This window comes from Apteryx rowi, unplaced genomic scaffold (assembly GCF_003343035.1).
Source record: "Apteryx rowi isolate R43461 unplaced genomic scaffold, aptRow1 scaffold_41, whole genome shotgun sequence".
Classification (NCBI taxonomy): Eukaryota; Metazoa; Chordata; class Aves; order Apterygiformes; family Apterygidae; genus Apteryx; species Apteryx rowi.
In genome coordinates, this window is record NW_020450621.1 from 3,171,396 (window position 1) to 3,187,195 (window position 15,800).

Below are 15,800 nucleotides of genomic sequence, written 5' to 3' on the forward strand. Positions count from 1 at the left end.
TCCCTGTGCTTGCCATTAATAATACAACCATGTGCTGGGGCCTTGGTACTCAAAATATGGAGGACACAGAGGGGCTGCACAGGATATGGGTACACTGAATAATGGCTTCTTTGTTTTCTTTTTCTTGGCAGGTCACTATGGAAAGGATATTTATCGAAGTGGAGGGCCAGATCTCCATAATTTCATCTCCTCCGGGTTTGTCACATTAGGAAGAGGACACACGAAGGGTACAGTGGAAACAATTTTTTGCTAAATAAAAAGATTGTTTTAAATAAAAGGCTATAACTCAGAAGCTGGGTTCTAAGTCCTATGAGATAACAGTGTTGGACTGCAGTCAGTAGATTTAGTCTAGCAAATATCACTGCAGGTAAAATGCTACTGGCAGAGCCTTTTAAATCCTAGCAAGGGAGACAGTGGTAGAGTGGAGTTGGGAAGCCAGGCTCCAGACTCCGCTTTGACTTTGCAGTTCAACAATTTATACTGCTTTGTGTTTTTCTGGGTGCATGGATGCAAACTACCATTGTGCTGCTGTACTTATAAAAGGAAGGGGAAGGAGTGTAATGTTGTCCAAGGGTAGGCAGTTACAAGTCAAGAGTGGGTTTTTGGATTTATTTTGTTTGATTTCTGGGCTTTTGGGGGGGGGTATTATGAATATTTTATAAAATGGTTTCTTTTTAGGTCTGAAAAAACATATATTTTATGTGTTCATATAATCTGTGATATAATGTACAAACACGATAACACAAAAATATACATATACTGCTCTGTGTATGTTCTGTGTATATGTACTGTATATATAATATATGTTGAGAGACAGATGTAGCTATATTAGATAAGTAACCATATATCCCAGGAGTTGTGGTGACACAAAAGCTATGAGATCTAACTCAAAGTAGCTGGTCACCAGAACCCCAGATGAATGTTCATTTTATGACATTGTTGCATATTTGGTGAGTTTTTATAGTGTACAGTGAGAATATGTTTGGAACAGCTTTCTGTTCACATCCACACTCTGACCGAGTCACACTGGTGCACTGGCAGTGGGTTGCATCACTGGGAGTGCAAGCACGTGCCATGCCAGTACTCACCTGGTTTTGTTTCCTGCTGACTTATAAGACTGTTGTACATTTATATAGACACAATGTATGTGGAGATACGTATATAGACACAATGTACTGTATGTGGAGATGTGTCCATGTGCTCGCCTGGTTGAATGCACCTGTGTTGTTTCTGTGGATGACCATGACTCACAAGTTATTAAAAGACCTTATTTTTTCGTACATTTTCTGCACTTTTTCAAATTCTCCACAAGTGTCATCCAAAGCAGTGTTGGTCCTGTAGAACTGTCAGAGAAGAAAAAAATATATGTATATTGTCTGTGTATGTCTGTGTGTGCTTAAATAAAGTTTACTGAGGCTGAGGCAGCACCCGTGGGACTTGTAATACGATACCCTGCAATTGCAACCTGGCACTGCAATGGTGGAAGGAAAGCAGAGGAAACCACCATGAACCTTCAGGCGGGCTGGGAATTAAAATGGTTCAAGGAAGGACTCGTGGATGGCGTTTCACACAAGGTCTCCTTCTCCCCCGCCCCCACTAAAAAGGGATTTTACAGTCACGCCATATCACATTAGGCCCAACAATGTGTTAAGAGTGAGATAGCATGTGTACCCCAGCTGAGACATGGTCTACAGAGTGGTGCGTCCTGATAGCCTTCAAAGAGCACATGGGTAACTCTGAGCAGGGCTTTACAATCTGCTGCTTTGTCTCAGACATTTTAGTTGCTCTTCAATTGGTTTACTGTATGATACRCTTTTACCAGTTCCTTCTCAGATAAAAATAAATTCTGCTTTTCTTCTTTAACTTTTGTTCTTTAACAGGGGCTCTCTTCTTCCACAGATGGGCTAGTGGGCCATATCTCTCCCACTGGCTTTGTTGGGAATCCCACACAGCACATTCCCCATCATTAAGGAGATGGGAGAATGGAAAGCAGAAGTCCAGACTGCTTATATACCACCTCTCATGACAGTCACCAGATAGGGTGGTGCTTTCCAAAGTGAATACAAGGCTTTTATTATTGGAAGAAAGTGAAGTATCTTGGCTGTTTATGAAGCTAAAATAATGGATTCACCTTTGAATTTACTTTTAAACTACCTATAAATTCACATCTTAATTAAACAGTACCACAATGTCATTAATTTTTAAATTCTTAATGACAGTCTCACAAGCCGCCCATGACTGATGCAACTGGTTAATGTGTGCGCACACTGTACARGCAAACTGCCATATTTGCTTGTGTAAATGTATAGATTTGTGTTTGTCTGTGATATAATTGGATTGCCTATTTGTGCTGTGTATGTAAGGGCTTTGGATGTACAAGTGACCTAGGAGCTCTGTCAGTAGGTTTGTGCCCTATATCATTTTGTTATTTCTGTAAACACCACCAGACAGATTTCCTGTGTTCCATTTGAAGTGGCAGCACAATTGTACTTGTAGACAGGAGAGAAGAATGCTCCAGCAAGAGGTATGATTCTGATTCGTAGCTGGGCAGCTTGGTGCTCAGATTTCATCCCAGTCAAGATCCAGTGCATGAGACAAAGTCTCCACCTTAACTACCATCAGCCAAAAAGTTTTGTCCAGCCTTGTTTGTTATACTACCATGGAAGGGAGTTCTGCTTTTAGACTGAACAAAGCTGACGAAGTTTATCTCATTATTTCTTTGCACTGGGAGACACATTTTCGGTGTTTTCTCAACTGTGTTTTGTGCTGTGGCAGGACTCCAAGTGCTGAGTAATGTTTGAGAGCTAATCTATTTTGGGAAGAAGACAAAGATGTGAGACATGCCAAACTACCATGGATACCAAATCAGCATATTCACATGTCTGATATCCACAAGCTCCTGCAAGATTGTGATTTATGATTCTTATATGACACCCCACTGAGCAATGCATCACTGCCTGGCATTTAAGTCTATAAAATCACTATATAGTGTGTTCTCCAAACCATGGTAACGGACTGCACTGTCAGTCTGTCACAATGGACTAGGAATGAATTCAAAGTCTTTAGGCCACAGAAAGTCTCCATGGTGAGAGACATGGCAGAGTTAATCTCATCTAACTTTAGATAGCTAGAAGTTAGACTTTTAATTCTGAGTTAGTAACCTTCAATTCCATGTATAGTCACTGGGTAGAAACTGGCACCTCTAAATGAATTTTCAGTAGATGGGTCCTAGCACCGCTATCGCCACTCTAGCAAGAGAGTGAGCCATGGAGAGCTAGGTCTTTTAAACATCAGAGGGAGGCAGGTGAATCCCACTTGTAGTTGCTAGTATAGGAGTAGATACTATTACTCTAATTGCTATGGGAGTTGCTAGCAGAGTTTAGTGGTGCAGTGAAACAGTGAGGAGCACCGAAGACAAGAACTATTGCATTCCTATGTGGACTAACCTAAAATAATAATAATAATAATAATAATAATAAACACTCAACTTCTTGAGCCTATTCTATTTCTGAGCATCTGCTAGTCTCAGTTGCCTCAAGTTAAGGCTAACCTAACATAGACTCTACTCACCATCCTGCCAGGGCACTGCAGGGCTTTGTTCAGTCACATGGGCTGGTGTAGAGATTACCCAGCCACAACACAACATGGGGCAAACAGCTGCATGGATATCCAGCCACAGTGAATGAACAAGTCTGGAAGAGCAGTAAATTCACTCCAGATCAAGTTCTCCAGATCAAGATTGTTGAATTTTCAGGTAAAAAATATGTTTTTGTGTGTGTGCAAGTGTGTGKGGGTTTTTTACTACCAGCCTCAGAGACTGAAAATAGGATCAGAATCAAACTGGGATCCTCTTATTTCACCAGTCTGTGCCAGTGGTAGAAATTTTGCAGACCAGATGATGAGCTCGTTTCATACCTAAACAACTTCTTTGTTCTCCTGGTAACTCTGTAACAGTATTAAATATAGTGAGGCTTTTGCAGAAAAAAATATCATTTCCAAAGTGAACTGAATACTAGGGGTCAGGGAGCAGAGAAGCAGGAGGAATATGGAATTTTAGACTCCACTACTGCAGGATCATCTCATAGGGAAAAGCAAGACTTTTCCTAGAAGCTTCTAGTTTCTTGTAGGCTTACGCCAGACCCTTGAGGAAGTGCAGCTAGGGCTGCAACTTGAGAAGCAGGGTGAAAAACTCCAGAAGAGTCAAGTGTCCTCAAAGCCTGTCCAATGCCACTTTCAGAAATTTGACATCTCACTTTTGGTTCAGGGTTATAAATCTTACCTGTGCCTGGATTCACTGGAAGACATGCTCTGATTTAGGGCATCTGCAAATTATTCACTTTAAAAAGTCTGATTTAATCTGCAGAGCTCTCTTTTCTTCAAGTGTCCTACTGACATTTGCACCAAAAGGTGTTCCCCAACAGTGCCAGTAGGCAGGAACACAATTTGAACCATGTACCTAAGTCAGTGTAATGTAATTGTTAAAGCCTAGCTACACTGCTGCTGGCATCATTATAAAGCTGCATCGGCACCCTGCAGTGTGGGCAATGTGGAAAATGATTTCATGTAGAGAAACCAGCCTGATGATCAAGCAATAAGAGTTTGGGCTCTCTAGATGTGGTACCAGATCATGCTCCCCAAGGCCAGGAACTTCCTGATAATCAATCCCAGTCTCAGAAATGCCGTATTCAAACTATGATCATTGTTGATCTAGACCCGTGTCTACTGATTTCACTAGCAGAATGGCAAAATATGGGACTAAATGCGGGAAAAGAAGTTTAAAGTCACGCCTTAGAAAGCCTAGACTGAACTGCTGCAGCACCCCGTGCAAATGATACTTCCTCCACTTTTTTCTGTGGTAGGGGAATGATTGGTACACAAAGGCTCAAAAATTTTTGAGGATGGTTGTGAGCTGTAGTGAAGCAGAGGATTCAAGAGTCCTTGGTTTCCAGGTGGTCCATTCAGACCAGTCCATGAAGGCAATGATCTGCTAATTCCAGGCTTCCACTTGATGCTAATATACGGGTGGCATCTGGATAGATCTTGTCGCAATAGGAGGTGGCAAGAGCCTGTCTTCTGCAGCTGCTTCCTGATGTGCTATGTAGAGCTGCCTGCAGTCACATTTTATCTGGTGACATTTGGTGCAGGTATAGCAAGATTAACACTCTGAAAGTAGGACTTACCTGCCTGACCCTCTGTTCACACTGCCCTGTAATGTGATTGTATGCATCAGCAGAGTGGCTCAGGCACTCTTTTTGCTGTACAACCTTTCCTGTGGGGTACCCTTGTTTGGCCTGACCTAGGGCCGGCTGAGTGTATGTGCCCAGTGTGTGGAACTAGATGTCAAACTCCCCGACCATAGCCTCACTCTTTGCCCCCTCCTGATAAATATCCTGCTCCCCGTTATGTGACATGATGCAGAGCACCACATACAGGGAGAGGGGAAAGAGAGATCTGCTGTTATCAGTTTCTTGCTTTTTCACAGCAGACTAATTTTTGCATCAAATTAATATTTTTTGCACATATTCAAAAGGAGCAAAAATTGTTCTTTGTCCACTCCCATCTTATAAAATGGCCACCTTTCCTTCATGGGCCATGCACACGTGAATCAGTTGTTCTGAGGACAGATGAACTATGTATCCCATTTTCCCCAGGATGCAATGGAAGATGGCTACCACATGGCTTCTAGGTTTGGAAGCTGGAGAGGTGTGTAAGAGTGAGAGGAGACAAGGTACTGTGAGGACAGATGGGAGGGCTGATAGGCTTGAGGTAGCACCCGAGTGCCATGGCTTCTCCCCACTTTCTTTCTCGTCAGTGGGGTCTGATTAGCACTGGCCCAGGGAGATGTCTCTCCACAGGCCTGGTACTGTGTGCTGCCAGTCTGCCTGTGGCCAGACCTCTAGATTAGCTGGATCATGCACTGCAGCCTCCTGGAGATTCAGACCACTCAGGGGAAAAGCACCGTGCTCCCACAGTAATCCAGTTGGCCAGCATCAGGAGATGAAGGGCTTGATGTCAATAGGGTCATCATAGTCGGGTTTACTACGAGACAAAATTCAAAAATAAAGCAACAATGTGCTCTCTCTGTCAGCTTAATATTTATGTTTGTTAAAATGGAGCCTCCTACAAAGGCAAACACAAAAGAGGTCAATGCACCTCTAAATCATACTTAGTGACCAAGATCTTCCTAAGCTGCTTCAGTGTCTCAGCCAGCTGAAGTGAGTGGCAGCTCCACTTTCTCTTCTTTTTCTCTCCTTGGACCTACAGAACTTTCCCAACACTATGTCTCTGCTGTTCCCACTGTGGAAGGTGGTGCCCTCCCTCTGTATGGGGAGAGAAAGCACGCAGTAAATGACTCTTTTTTTGTCAAGTCTATGTTTGCTCAAACCAGGATTGCCAGCTTCAYGTTTGCGTGACCATTAGAAAAGCTTGTCGACAATGACAGGGCTGTGAGACATCACAGGTCAATATGAAGACCAATCATTTCCCTCCCGAGATGTCTTGATCTACCTCTCCATTGTATTCCCTAATTTAAACGTTCTTTCTGCCTTCACTGGTTTTTCTGCAAGCTGAAGAATATCTGTGACAGGCTCTGTATTTTATAAATGACATATCTGTATGCAAAATAATCTTTAGGCAGACACCTCAGTGGATTGATAACATTCAGCATGCTGCAAGCTTTTCATACAGACTAAAGATGATACAACATGTGGTAAAATGAGAATGGGTATTTATACTGACACTACATCCTATCCTTGTACACACAGTGGTACACATTCCCCTTTTGCACACACTGCTATTCCTTTTGGACACCCCAGCATAAAGAAATCTGAGTTTATTTTTCTGGTAGCAATTCAGGCACCAACAATTTTACTGGTCCGTTGGCACATAAATATGATTCAGAGGCAAATGGGGGAAAAAAAGAGATTTATTAATTTAAGCATCATTCAATGTTTGAGGATTCTGATTCCTCTCTCTTCAACACTGTCCTGGTTCCCTGCTGTCATGGCTGGTTCCCTGTTGCCTAGTTGGCAGCCTAATGTTCCAGTTTCCTTTACATATCGCTGGTTTATACCTCTGTTTTGTTACATTATGGGTCTGAGCTAACACCTGGCACAACCAGCATCAGCCCAACATGGCTACAAAACATACAGTGAATCAAAGTTGCTGCCTCCACATCATTTCATTAGTAGTCTACACTTGCAGTAGACTCATTAAAACAAGGAGGAAGAAAACTATAAGGGTCTCTTTTTTTCTTTTTTTTTTTTTCCCCATGCCTGCATCTGTAACACACCATGAATAGATTATACAAAAATTGAGGGTTAGGTATGTTGAGTCCCTTTTCTCGTTAAACACTTGTTAGACATTTCATATCAATGAAGAGATGTCAAGCCAGAGCCTGCTGCATCCCAATGAATCATTTTATGTCCATCCTGGATAATATCTAATGATTTTGATGGTGTCTTGCAGTGTGTGTGCTAAGGATCACTCGCATTCTGATYCTAGATTAATTTCAACTATTGCATATTCTGACACTTAATTGTATTGACTTGAAAATAAGATCATTGGGATGTGGAAACTGCTTCACAGCTTTGCAGAAAGATTCCATTACGCAACAGGGCATTTCAATCCTCTCTGAATTATTTAACCAACTTCAGACGCGACAGTCCATTTCTCAGCAGAGTCTGGACAGCTCTCTTTTTTATAGCCTTCTGAATGAATAGCCTCGTGGGAGGAGAGCAGGAGATCATGGAAACCATGCGAATGCCTGCAGCAGTTGTGCAGTATGCCACTGCTGTAGGCAAGGAATGGGGTGAACATAAGCAAAAACAAATCAATCCCCGGGGTCATTTTCTGCCAGATGCCTTGAAATAAATAAGGTGAAGGTCTCACACCCCTCTGCCTTTAGACAAACTGGCCACAAACCTGGTTTAAGCCACAGCCTGGAAAGATTTTCTTGGAACACGGCTTTCCAAGCTAGCGTCTCCCACACTACCAAGCAAAGAACAGAAGGAGGGTTGGCAGCTAATCAGAGAGCCTTTTTTGAGCTTATTAAGGAAACAGCAGGAAAATGACCACAAGCAGGGCACAAGCACATACATCACTGCTAAGCCAGGTTATTCAGCTTCCTGTGGCAAGAAGCCCACAGTCACTCCACAGCCAGCTATTAAATGCTTCCTGCAACGACGAATGAAACRTCCCCTGCAGGAAGCCTCACTGATGCATGTGATGAGGCACTCCTCATCAGCTGGAGATCATATTGTTCACCACCTCAGCTTATCGATGGTATTTTTAACTTGGCCACATCAAGCATGCTTTCAGAAGGATGCAAACAGAACTGCGGTGGGAAGGGAGGATGCTAGCTAGGTTGGGTCGCCTCTTCTTTCTCAGCTGAGGAACCATTCACCAAAGAATCTTGTGTCTGAACCAAACAAGCCACCAGGGACCATCCTACACCTTTATGCATGTGCGTATCCAGGCYGGAACTAGCAATGCATTTTGGCAAATAGTACTGAAATGTGCAAAATTGGAGCTAAACTCACTTTGGCACTTAGCAAAAGGTCATGGGGCATCTCAGGCTTTTGGCCTCAGCATGTGCCTCCCATTACAGACCCAGTCATGTACAGCAGTTTAGGACTAGCCTTCACTGCTGCTATTGCCAAGTACCCCATGTTTCCATGGCAATGTAAGTCACAGAAGTTATCACAGTTGATTCGGTCTCTTTCTGTGGTTAGTGAATTATTTTGCTTCCTACTTCTGCCTCCTGTAGACTCCATTCCATCCAGCACTTTGCTCTCTCTTTACCGCTGAGTTTCCATGGATGGTTTTCAGTAAACTAGTGCTCAGGAATGGATTTCCCTTTCTTTCTACTAGGTGTTAACAGTATATATAAATAAATTGCAGCAGCTGAGAGGAGAAAAAAAAAGCCCTCCTTATTATCGGATGCCCTTTTGTAGAGAGTCTGTCAACTTTCCACGATGTTTTGGCAGCTACCTTTGAATGTTGAGCTGAAGACTGGTGAAAAGCTGGCAGTTACAGCCCAGCTACCTGTAAAACAGGGAGCTTCAGCTGCACACCACAAACTGCTCTTTAAAGGCTGTCTTCTGCACATTTATTTTCAAGAATTGTGGTATATAAAAATATCATTTCCTGCTGCAGTATCATTGAGCATCTCAGCAAGTTGTCTCCCTACCAAGGGATTTTAAGTGCAATTAAGAATCAAGGCACACTGTTTCTTTACAAGGTCACCATTCCGTCTTAAATATGTTTGCAGATTTTAAATAAAGAGTTCAAATATTATGAAAAAATTGGAGATTCATGGGTCCAGATGATGTACTCTGCAGTGGAATTTGCAATTCTGAAGCATCTGTGATCTCATCCATGTCCCTAGAACTTTCACATCCAGGTGTCTGTCTGGCATATGAGGTCTTTGCCATGACCAAAAATTTACAGCTATAGCAAAGCCTGTATATTATATACAGTTTATCTTCTAAAGTACTTTGGGAGGAACTTTGGCTTGTCATCTGAGAAGTGTCTTCGAAGACACAAGCCCTAGATTTGGTTTCCAGATTTGCTACTCACTCATAGAAAAATTATTTGGTCCTAGGAGCTTCAGCTTACCTTTTAATAGTCAGTATAAAACTGTGGAAATCCCTGAGGTGTAAGGAGAGCTTTTTCTAATAGGTAAAGCTCATACAACAAATGCCACAAATGTAATTGGAGACAGTCCTTGAACAGAAAGATTTATACTCTTTTATTCACTTTTTCTACTCGTTCAGATAGATCAGTCTCTGTCTCTTGACAGCGCTTGGGCCTATGGTTGTGACTCTTTTATCGTTTATCATTTCTATTGTGGTAATGTCTAAGGGTCACAGGTGAAGGATGGGAACCATTTTTTCCTAGATGTGGACAAACCAGAGGTAGATGTGCCCAAGCATCTTATTCCATTTTGTGTTGGATTTACTGGTGTGCATAGCTGAACACTTGTGGAATATGATCTGGAGGCCAGTTCCTGTAACAGGACAGCAGTAGTACTAGGTTTCTCAGTTATAACATCACTTTGTTGTCCTGGATGTACTTTTATAGAGCTGTGATTTTTCTAGGCATTTAGTTCTGTTTCTGTTCCCTGACTGAAGGAATTCATCTTCACGTTGTTCCAGTTTGGTTTAATCCATGTTCCAAGAGGTACACAGTAGGAGAGCTGAGCTGAGCAGTTGTTTTGCAGTCAAAAGGACAGTGACATCCTCTTTGTCTAAGCACAAAGTCTGTGACTTACAATGTGCYGTGCCCTTAATCTAGCCTGAAATCAGACATGCTGAAATAGAATCTGCTATTGTACAAGGCCTGATGCTGATAGCATATTGCTCTCCTGGTTCAGAGACATGGTGAAGTTTAGTTTTTCCATGTAGTTGCTTTCATCCTTGTCTTGTCCTATCAGCTGCAGTTACATCCATGCAGGGTTGGTTCACTGTTTCAGGCCAGAGCAAATCCTGTAGACTGAGAAACTTCTCTTTAGATTGTTCTGTCATGACTAATGATACCCTCACTGTCTTAAAGTCAAGCTTGTACTCTAAGCTAGGCGTTAAAATCCTTTTCTATTTGGTGGGGAGAGCCTGGGCATTTCATCCATCCTGATGCCACAGGCTGAGGTCACCAGCAGGGCCTGGATAGCTATTGTCCTGCTCCCATTCTTCCTTGTGTGTCAGGATGTAATGTGGACTGCTAGCAGCCTTGGGCTTGTGGGAGATACAGTACTCACAAGTGAATGTCCAATGCTTTGATATGTTTGGGACGGCAGATGCTGGAAGAAGTGCTAAGAAGGTTTTCCTAGACAAGTGCTTCATTTCCATGCAGTGCCCTGAGGGTGCTGGTGCTCTCATGGAGCAGGACTGCCAGAATCAAGGTCTGTCATAGTTTCTGAGGCTGGTGGTTAGATTAAACCTGCAATTTGTTGTCTGACAGGTGAAAAGCAAGAAGCATTTCTTTTTCACAGACTCTCCTTCTAAATTAGTGGCTGCAGAACAGAGAGCAGATTTCAGTTGGAAGCAAATGATGAGGCAATCCCTGCAGAAAAAAAGATGCATGGTGCATGAAGCCGCCTAGCAGGAACAGTTCTCTTCATGACAGTTTTTATGATTCTTCAACAGTCCTAGGATAAAGTGCATAAACAGAGATACTGGGATTTTGCCAGTAATTCATATAGCTGACATACAGTTTCTGTACCACAGCCTTGTTCCTCAATGAAACAGCTGATTCCAAGCCCACTTTTTTATATTGATTGGTATCTTTGAATTGATTTCAGTGAACCATGGTTTGAATCTGCTGCAGAAAATACACTTGTGTATGTCAGTGCAAGCCATACCACACCACTGTTGCATACCTACCCCTGTCTCTTTCTTGAGAAAATGGTAGTATTGTTTACGCAAGCTCCATTTCCCCCTCTGAGCAATGAATGAATTGAAAGCATGTTAAAGTCTTTTGTTAAATGTAGCTTATATTCCTGGAGCAAATATGCTTATAATGCAAACAAGAATGAGTTTACTGGTCATCTTGAAAATTGATCTCAGAATCTGAGGGTCAAGCCAGGTTTTGCTAATGCAATTGGTTCAAATTCTGTGGACAATGTATGCGATAGAGTAATCTCGAGGTCTGCATTCATGACTAAGATAAGAAAAATGTTAGTGCACACAGCAAGATGCAGATCTGCTGAGTACAAACCCTCGTCCTCCACAGCCACGTTTCTGAAGAGGTCTGCTCTTTATGTGGTGCCATATCTGTGCTCACAGCTCGTGGATTTCTCTTTGGAAATGCAACCCTTCAAATTTTTATTAGAGTACCATGCTCTTATCTCTTCCTTTTATGTCATCGCCCTGCTTCTATTGTTTAAAATGTAACATGTTTTATTCTAAAGTATATGTTACTGTTATTAATTTGTGTTCAGATACTATAAGCATATAATCTATAAACGATATGTCCTCATATCCATTTCAAGCCAGAAAACTAAAAACAGAGCCAGTTCAAATATACAGTTCAAATGAGAATAAGTGGAGTTTCATGTTAGGAGGCAAAATATGAATAAAGACTTTGAAAGTGCCTGGCAAAGCAGATTGAGGGTGCAGGGGGAAAGGGCATAGTAAAAGGTTGCGGGACAGAGAAGATTGTTTGGTGACTACTATACATCCTTTTTGTATAGCAACTAAAGGCATTGAGTTAAAAATGATCAATTCAGAATTGATAGCAAGAAAAAACTTTTTTTTTTCACTCAGTGCAAGTATTAGTCTATGGAAGCTGCTGTTCAAGATACAGCTGAGATCATGAATGTACAGGACACAAAACATGGATCACAATACTTAGGCATGTAGTGAGATATGCAAAGTTATTGTGTTAAAATAGGAGTGAAGAAATGAATATGAGCAGTCATCTCAGGCTTAAGTGCCTCAAACTACTGAGATTAGAGGAAACCTTGTGGAGTTCATGTTGTCCCATAAGTGTCCATGGCAGGGGTTCATTACGTTCTCACCTAGGAGAGTACAGGGCTGGCACAGATCAAGCAGAAGATGAGTCTAAGCAGCACAAAAGGGAAAGATGAACAGTAGAGGATAAATGTGTGATCCACCCTCCAGTGCCGTGAAAGAATGCAGCCCAAAGGACCTTTTTCATTTGAACCCATAAAGCCCTAGACCACTGTCTCGCTTTGCCCATGCTGTTTCTCTGTCCCTCAGATGTTTAAGCACACAGATATGTAGACCCTGCTCTCTACCTTCAGGCTGGCTGCAGATGAAATACCTTACTGGASGTGCAGTACCCGCAGCATGCCAGGCTGCTCCCTTCCCAGTCCTTCGCTCCAAATGCAAAGCAGAGAAAGAGGCAGGTCCTGTCAGCAGCTTGGCAGTTTTCAGCCCTCTTCCATGGCTGGAGCCAAGTGGTACATCCTGATGCTGACTTTGCCATGTAAAACATATGTATGGCCCAAAGGATCCTCATCTCACTGCTGAAATATCCTCCCTTGGCTCAGCGGGACAGCACCTTCTGACAGGTATTGCCAGTTCCAACTCATGTTTGGTGACTGATAGGAAGAGGTTGTGCAAAATGATCATGTCTCATGTCCCAGTGGCTCTCACAGCTTTTCCTGACTCAGGTAAGGTCTCTGTGCTCCCCCTGTAGCTTCTGTCATGTGTATTGCAGACAACGACTGCTGCTACTGTAGCTTGAGTGCTCTGTGTGGTCCATTTATCAAACTGCATGTTTGAGTGCACTGCATTAAGACATGATTTTACCATTTCCCTGTCATTGTTCCAGCTACAAAACAAGCTTTCTGGAAAACCTTAAGCCTCTTGCATTATTTCTCAAAAGTGGCTGACAGTCCTTTGAAATTCTTAACATGCAGACAGCAGGGACACAGACTCTGACAGTATGTGAGGAGCACAGACAACCACAGCAGGAAGATCCTGGGAGAGCATGTCCATGGTCTCCATCATGCATCTGTCTCCTACCTGCCACCAAAGAGAGATCTTTCTCCTGTTGTCAGGAGCACAAGGCACTATCATGATCATGTTTGTTATGCAGCTTTCACCCCTTAGATCTGAACAAAGATTTGAATGGAAGAAGGGAACACATAATAGATAGCTACTGTTGGATTTTCTAAACAAGCCTTTCAGAGCTGCTGGCTTCTTTTTCAAATGCAGATAAGAGGGAAGTACCTTGAAATATTCAGGCTGAACTGCAGAAGAGACACTGAAATGGAGACAGCAACAGTAACAGAGAATTCTTACCATTTACAAAGCATTTTTCTCAGTCAGAGCTCTGCACAAATATTTCCCAGGAAAGCCACCCCAATACACTGGGAGACAGTGATTTTCTCTACCTGGCATTTTAGCATAGGTCATGAGCACGGCAAACAGCTGAGATGACTTTCAGGGCATACCAGGGAGAGGCATCAGATCTGGAGCATTTTTAGGATGACCCAGGCAGTGTGGATGAGACATTCAGAAATGGGACATGTTCAGTCTGTCCTTGCACCAAAACAACAGGCTCTGGATTCCCTCATGAAAGGATCCTAACATCCTCATGACTTGATGACATCTGGGTTCTCCCTCAGTTGCTTGCTTATGCAGACATGGGTAAATATGTTTTCTTCAGAAGGATGGTGAGGTATACACTGTCATTCAGGTTTAGGGCAGTCTCACTGGAAAGGTTTTTGCCACAGATCTCTGTGCTCTGGGAACAATTCTGGTGGCAACCAGATCCGACAACAATGCTTTTGTTGTTGTTGTTGTTGTTTTTCTCTGTAGATTCTATAGCAAATCTTGAGAAGCTTTTAGAAGAAAGGGGAAAGGACAGCCTTCCTGTTCTGGTTCTCTTTTTCTTGCTTGGCAACATTATCAGGAGTTTTGGAACCCAGCTGGGAGAATGTTTGTGTGATAATCCTGTGTTGGCATCCTGGAATTCTTGATGGGAGTAGAATAAAGGATAGTTTTTGAGGGAAGGATGGATTATCTGAGTCTTTAGAGTTCTGTTCTGAAAGAACAAATAATTTCTCCTAAGAAAGTGCTGCTGTACCTTTGAGTATATCAGCTTCCAACTGCTCTGACTTTTTCATGAGAGAGTTGTGCCTATTCCATGCTTTATTCTTCAGGAACTGAATGTATGGGAAATAAAGTAGAGTAGGCAGCTGCATTCCTCTCTTGTCTGCCCACCGTTTTTCTTGCCAAGATATGGCCCATGCCTGAAAAGTGAAGCCTCTGGGCCTCTCCAAAGTGGGGAGAGAATTTTACCCAGTTGATTGGAGGAGGGCAGCCCTACAGCTAACACCCGGCGCTGCTCCCTGTCCCATGTTATTCTGTAGTCAGACCCTCTCCTTTCTCAGGTCATCCCATGCCTTCCTAGGCTCACAAGAGCTTTGAAGGCTCCCATAATGATCAAGTAGATGGTATACGTTTCACTTTACTTATAGTATCTAAATACTGGGCTTTTAATCTGAGCTGGTCATGCAGGCTCTCTATAGGTAAGGGTGAGAGGTGGACATCTCTGTGGTGGTTCAGCTCATCCTAAGTGTGTTTCCTAACTGTGTACATAAGAACCTAGATGACTAACTAGAATATATGCCCAAGCTTTACAGCTAAAGCCAAGGGACAGTACAGTTTCAGGTGTAGTTTAAAATTTTATCCACTAACACTGCAACTGGGGGAAGCATTTCTCCCTGCCTGTTCATTTCCTTCCTCACAAAACATTTTCCCTTGTGCCTGCACAAGCATTAGTGTGACCACACAAAAAGCCACTGGAGAATTCAAGCAGGATGCAACCAAGCCCAGGTTGGTTTGAACCTATATCAGTTCATTACGTGCCATCCTGGATGCTGCACTAGCATGAGAGCAGGCATGGCAGGAAGCAAACAGCCAAGAGCAGGGGAGGAGCAGTGTGACTGTTTCAGCAGCACCACTCCTTAAAACGAGCGTGAAACTCCAGCAGGAGGTGAAGCCCACTCTGTAGAGTCACAATATAGTGCATCACTGTTAAAGAGCATGGCATTATAGAAAGGCTACCCCAGATTTGTAGCCGGCATCACATATTGAGATTTGTGTTATGAAGCACAACAGCTCTGGCTAGCAAAAGCTATATTTATCTTGCTTGTATTGATCCTTACTCTGCCACAGCAATTTCTTGTCTTTAAGGATTCCAGGGCGTTTTAATGGAAACCTTCACAGGTATAGAAAAACAACAGCAACAACAATAACAACAATAACAGCAACAACAACAAAAAACCCAGCAACTCCCTGGTTGCTATGTGAAAGTGGAAACTTGAT

General features: G+C 42.7%; 1 protein-coding gene across 1 annotated transcript in view; it reads left to right on the plus strand.

Annotated features, from left to right (window-relative positions):
• The window catches only part of SHISA6 (shisa family member 6), a gene marked incomplete at its 5' end in the record, with an annotated part of 262,601 nt that overhangs the window by 66,228 nt on the left and 180,573 nt on the right, over window positions 1-15,800 (plus strand). The window contains one exon of the mRNA XM_026075735.1: window positions 132-227. Coding sequence (XP_025931520.1) covers window positions 132-227 — 96 coding nt within the window. The remainder of the gene's footprint in view (window positions 1-131; window positions 228-15,800) is intronic.